The sequence below is a fragment of the Cupressus sempervirens genome, chromosome 10, assembly GCF_028749045.1.
Source record: "Cupressus sempervirens isolate cs-2001-9-10 chromosome 10, ASM2874904v1, whole genome shotgun sequence".
Taxonomy (NCBI): domain Eukaryota; kingdom Viridiplantae; phylum Streptophyta; class Pinopsida; order Cupressales; family Cupressaceae; genus Cupressus; species Cupressus sempervirens.
This window is the reverse complement of record NC_143127.1, coordinates 5,390,909-5,397,098: the sequence shown is the minus strand read 5'-3', so window position 1 is coordinate 5,397,098 and position 6,190 is coordinate 5,390,909. Positions and strand designations below refer to the sequence as shown.

The 6,190-nt window shown below is 35.4% G+C and overlaps 1 protein-coding gene across 1 annotated transcript; it reads left to right on the top strand.

The window, feature by feature from the left end:
- Positions 1 to 1,925: 1,925 nt before the first annotated feature.
- LOC149532283 (actin-2-like) lies at positions 1,926 to 5,941 on the top strand. The gene is made up of 5 exons (XM_089804264.1): positions 1,926 to 2,342; positions 2,417 to 2,491; positions 2,916 to 3,309; positions 4,713 to 5,326; positions 5,644 to 5,941. The coding sequence occupies exons 2-5, from the start codon at positions 2,432 to 2,434 to the stop codon at positions 5,707 to 5,709; spliced, it is 1,134 nt and encodes a 377-aa protein (XP_089660390.1). The 5' UTR covers positions 1,926 to 2,342; positions 2,417 to 2,431; the 3' UTR covers positions 5,710 to 5,941.
- The last annotated feature ends 249 nt before the right edge of the window (positions 5,942 to 6,190 follow it).

The window sequence follows — 6,190 nt, the reverse complement described above, 5'->3', positions numbered from 1 at the left end:
ATGAGGAATATTTGGTCAAATGGAAAGGGAGACCAGTTGAGGATTCATCATGGCTCGCAAAGGAGGAGGTCAACCATCTTGGTTTTCCTTTGAACACCTTAGACATGACGAGGTCACTTCTCAAATTATCCCGAGTGTCTGATACAAGAGTATCTTGGGTGTAAGGGCAATCTTGCATCACCCAAAAATATTTTATTTTCAGCCTTTTCTATTTTAATAAGGACTAGTGGATAGGGTGGTTACTATTTATGGGAACTTACTATTTTTTAGTAAGTTTTTCATACAAGCTCAGAATGTTCTTATTTTCTACAAGAAGGTTCATTTTAGAGTTGTAAGTCTACCATAAAAATCTCATTGCTCAAGCATTAGTATCAAAGAAGTTATTGTAGATTTTGGTAGAAAAAATAGCAGAAAAATCTTCAAGCTCACCGTTGGAGGCCTTAGAGTGCCTGGAAGAGGTTTGAAAACTTGGCAAAAGGGTGCTTGCACAATTTTGAGCGTGTAGATCAGGAGCTGGCATTTTTGAAAAGTGGTTATAATAGCCAATTGAAGCAACGATTCATGAGTTATGGCCTTCAGAAGTTGGGCTACTGAAAATTTTAAAATAATTTGTCAAAGATGTATTTGGCCGACTCTATGTGTATTGTTAAGGTCTGTTGGCCCTAGGTATTAAGTTTAAGCATCTAGAACCTTCTTGGGCGGCATAAAATTGCCTATTTAAGAAAGGCCCGAAGATTGTCTAGGACAGCTCGGGGTGATAGTTCGCAGCACTGTCTTGCAGATTACTATAATGAAGGTGCCCATTTGGGTTACCATATTGTAATTGAGAATTTTGTAATTCTGCATTTGCGACAATAATAAGAAGTTCATATTTTGTTCTCGCATTTTCTGTTGTTTCTTTGTTTCTGTTATGATTTTATGGTATTAAGGGGAGTTCCCTGCATCAATAGGAAGCTATGAGTCGATTCTTGAGATCTTGCGTTTTCATGGTGTTATTTTTAAGGATTTCGAGTGTAAGGATTCATAGAAGTGTGTTTGTTATTTGTCCATATATTTCACAGATAAGAGTAGGAGGGGGCAATAAGAAAAGTGAGAAAAGGATAGAAAAAGGAAGAGCAAAGAAAGGAAGAGCATGATAGTGAAGGAAAGTGAGCACCAACAAGTAAGTTGAGACAAAAGGAGAAGTAAGCAGAGCAATCATATAGAGAAAGTGTGAAGAAAATAATGACACAGAGAAAATAAGGAAGGAGAGAGAGAGAGAGAGAGAGAGAGAGAGAGAGCGCACCAAAAGGAGTCAATTATCTCAGGGGGAGATGTTGATGATAGAGGAAAACAAGGTAACGAAACATGCTATTATTTGTTAAGTATGTCATGGTCAAGCAGTCAAGGAATTGCCTTTAGATACTGTGAAGCTTATGCTAAGACATTAAAAGGTAAGTAGGGTGCTAAGGTTTCCATCAATGCATAAGCATAAGTTACTCCTTTATGATAAGGTAAATAGGGTGTAAATAACATTAAATCTTTGTCTTCTATTCATTTATGTGTGTTCTAATCCTTTATGATATTGGTTATATTTACTTATAAATATTATTCTCTCTTGAATTAATACTAACACCTTAAACATAGGAAAAACTATATTTTAATAAAGACTAAAGATCTCTAAAAATTCATTATATATTGATATAAATCACAAAAAAACAAGAAACCAAAAATCCACAAACTAATCTCCAATATTGAAAAAAATCTACATTATCCAATACATCCAAACCATACACCACTACAATGAAAAAATTTCACAACAAAACAAGAGGTCAAACTTTTAGAAAAACAATTATAAGTAATATTATAACATTTTTTTTATTTACTGAAATTACTTGAAGGACAGCCATTTATGCAAAAGCAAAAATATTATGAATCTTTCCTTTTACCGATCTGAAGTTCAACCATTTATGCAAAAGCAAAAGTAGAGCTAAAAGAAAAGTTCAAATTCTTCGAGTACTGTAAATATGTGCTTGAATCTTTCGATTGGCCGAAAATTCGTGCCATAATATTTTACTCTGAATGTTGGATTTCCCACTCGGGAGCAATGGGGCTCAGAATGCTTTTACAACAAAGCACCACCGCCCACAAACATATTTCGGTGCCATTCTGCCCCATTTTTTATATCTTTAACTTTAGTAGAACCAGATTTATTCCTACTCTGCAACAGCTGCTCGCCTGACAAACAATTCAAGTTCTCTTTCCATGGCTATAAAACTCCATTCCTCAGTGCCTGCTCAAACAGTGCTAACCCATTTCAATTGCTGTTCTTCTCTGCAAATTTGCAATCTGCGCCCTAGCCTGTAAGTCTCAAGAATTCACTATGTTTTTCGAAATTTAAAGAGCACAAAAAATGAAGTAATGCTTTGTTTTGCAGGCGACCAGTTAAAGAATGGAAGACGGAGATGAAGTGCAGGCTGTCGTGTGTGATAATGGATCAGGCACTGTGAAGGTAAGCGCATCAGATAAAATGATTTAATGTTTTCATATTTTCTACAATCTATAATTTGAAACAATGTCAAATTCTCAGATTAAAATTGATATCAAAACTAGGGCACAACATGGATATAAAAACTGGGGCACAATCTAATCCAGAAATTTAGTACTCATCCAAATAAATCTTAAATCTGAAATCTTTTTGAGAAGTATAAAACTAGGGCACAGTGTAATTTAGAACTTTAGTGCTGACTCAAATAAATTTGAAATCCTTATGAACTAGGGGACAGCCTCATTCAGAAATTTAGTACTGATCCAAATAGATGTGAAATCTTTTTGCCCTGTATAAAAACTAGGGCACAATCTAATTCGGAAATTTAACACCGATTCAAACAACTGTGAAATCAATTTTAAGCTGTTTGACTATGGGCATTGTGTAGGCTGGAATGGCAGGGGATGATGCTCCGAGGGCAGTGTTTCCGAGCATAATAGGGAGGGCGCGTCACAGAGGAGTGATGGTGGGGATGGGGCAGAAGGATTGCTATGTGGGCGATGAGGCGCAGGCGAAGAGGGGAATTCTGAGCCTCAAGTACCCTGTGGAACACGGCATTGTTTCCAATTGGGACGACATGGAGAAGCTGTGGCATCACACTTTTAGCAATGAGCTCCGCATTGCGCCAGAGGACCATCCTGTCCTGCTCACTGAGCCGCCATTGAATCCCAAGGCTAATCGGGAGAAGATGGTGGAGATCATACTTGAGGCCTTTGCATCCCCTGCTACTTATATTGCCATTCAGGCTGTGCTGTCCCTCTATGCCAGTGGACGAACTACAGGTATGGCTCTTCATTTGAAGGTTCTATACAAATTCATACACAATAGGGGCTGAAGTTACTGGTTGAATCTTTTTTAGTTAATAGGCAAACAGAAATTTTAGAGTCGTATAATTTATACAGTACATTAGATTCTTGCATCTTTGGATTGAAGTGTGTATCCCGTCTATCACTAAGATCTCTAGTTATATAAAGTATAGGTTGAATCTTAAATTTTAAAAGTTATTTACAGAAGTTGAACCTCTTCCAGGACAAATGAGAGATCTTTAAGGAATCTTTATAATGAGATCTATTATAATGTCAAAGTTGGACATCCATCTATAGTTGGAAGAAAATTAAATGTCAAATCAAATGCGTCTTAGCTATTTGTTATTGGAGCATAATGATAGACCTTGAAACTTCTTTTGTTGAAAGTCAACAATTGTTGGGTGTTCATTTTGTTAAAGTTGTGTAAGACAATGATTGAAATGCATGTTTCAGGATTTTTTCATCAAATTTGGAAGGATCTTTGCTATCCAAATATTGGAGCACAAATCACAGGTCAAAACCTTTTTGGCCAAGAGTCAAGAGCTAAGGGTTATCCATTTTGTCAAAGTCATCTAAGACAATGATTCCAACCTTATCATTTTATGATGCCAAGACATGGATCTCTAGTGGGCTCATTTAGAACCATTCAACTTCATTGATAAACCAAATGGATATTTTATTCAAGCTTAATTGGACAAATGAGAATTGCTTTTTCAAGGCAACACCAATGATAATTGCTTAAGGTACTAGGTTTTGTACTTTCCACTAGCATGCTATGTAGAAAAGCCTAAATCTCAATAGAATTTAAGTAAGCTTTAAATAAAATTGATCTTGCATTGGAATGGTAGGGGTTTTGGACTCTAATGATGGGGTGACAAATGTGGCGCAACTATACAAAAGATTTGCAGCTCCTGAGGTTATGTATAGCCTTGACTTGGTACCTGGTGTGAGTCTTAGGTTAAATGTTGCCTTGAGTCTTAGGTTCTCTGTTGCCTTGAGTCTTGGGTTCTCTATTGCCTCCATTAGGTAGGGCATGAGTTTCAGGCTGAAACTTTCTCAATTGAGAGCTAAGGACTAAGGGTATCAATGCCACTAGAAGTTGCTTGCGACATAATTTAGGTTTCCTGATGTCAAGATCTTGCACTTAATAAGATCTGATTACTAGTAGACTTAATTAGAACTATTCAACTTCATTAACAAATTAAACTGGTAGATATCTTATTCAACCTAAAATTCAACAAAAATATTTACTATTCTAAAACATCTAGATTATGAACAATAATTGTTTAAGATGCTAAGGTTTATATTTCGGTTAAACCTAATCCTATTAGAAACAATCTAAAAGTCTAGACTAATTTTATCTTGTAATGCAATGGTAGGAATTGTATTGGACTCTGGCGACGGGGTGACACATGTGGTGCCAATCTATGAAGGGTTTACCCTTCCCCATGCTATCTATCGCCTTGATTTAGCAGGGCGTGATTTAACATATGCACTCATGAAAATTCTTACAGAAAGAGGTTACAACTTCTCTACTACAGCCGAACGTGAAATTGTACGTGACATGAAAGAGAAACTAGGTTATGTGGCCCTTGACTTCGAGCAAGAAATGGAAATTGCCAAATCCTCCTCATCTTCCGAGAAGACTTATGAGCTCCCTGATGGGCAAGTCATCACCATTGGAGGTGAGTGTTTTAGGTGTGCTGAAGTTCTTTTCCAACCTTCTCTTGTGGGAGTTGAAGCCCCTGGCATCCATGAGACCACCTTCAATTCCATCATGAAATGTGATGTGGACATCAGAAAGGATTTGTATGGAAATATTGTGTTGAGTGGGGGATCCACCATGTTCCCTGGCATTGCTGATAGGATGACCAAGGATGTTACTACCCTAGCACCCAACACAGTCAAGGTCAAGGTGGTGGCCCCTCCTGAGAGGAAATATAGTGTTTGGATTGGAGGTTCAATTCTTGCTTCTCTTAGCACCTTCCAACAGGTAATATTTTCTTAATAAGATTCATAAGATATATTTTTATATTATTACTTTAGTTTTTTTTTTATGGTTTTTGCATTAATGTTGTATATTATATTTTATGATCTTTCTTTTAATTATGTATTCTTTTATTCTGATGATAGATCACAATGTTGATGCAAAAACTATCACATGACCAAATCCAAAAATAATAACATAAACAAAATAGATAGTAGAAATCTAATATCATTTATTTGTATTATAAATAGATTCTTGAAAGCTTTTATTAGAATTATCATTATTTATTTTCAAGGAAAAATATTGTCTTTGTGTTTGGACAGATGTGGATAACCAAGGCTGAATATGAAGAATCAGGACCATCTATAGTTCACAGGAAGTGCTTTTGAAGGAATCTGTTCAAATTTTAATGTTGGCATTTTTCAGCAGTATTTTATGTTGGTTAAAAATGGTGAACTAGGTTCACAAAGGGGGTTGTGGCATTGGTTTTAGCTTTTGACAATGTTAATTCATGCTATTTGAGTGGTTAATTTAGTGAAGCAAATGTTCGAGAAAGTCTTGATGGGACAAAACATGTGATTGAAATTGGAAATGAAATTAAAAAATTCACTTTTATCTTTATTTTGAAAATTAATATTTAATTAATATGAATAATTTATACTATATCAATATTTGTATGGTAAATATAAAATATATAAATTTTGAATAGTATTATATTCTTTAAAAAATAATATTAGTTTTAGTGAAAAATATAATTCTTAAGCAAGGGTGCATCAAATTCATGATCAATTTTTGTCATATGATGATATGTGGTCACATATTACTTTTGTATGTATAAAATAGTTTGTGAAGCTCTCCATTACACAAAAC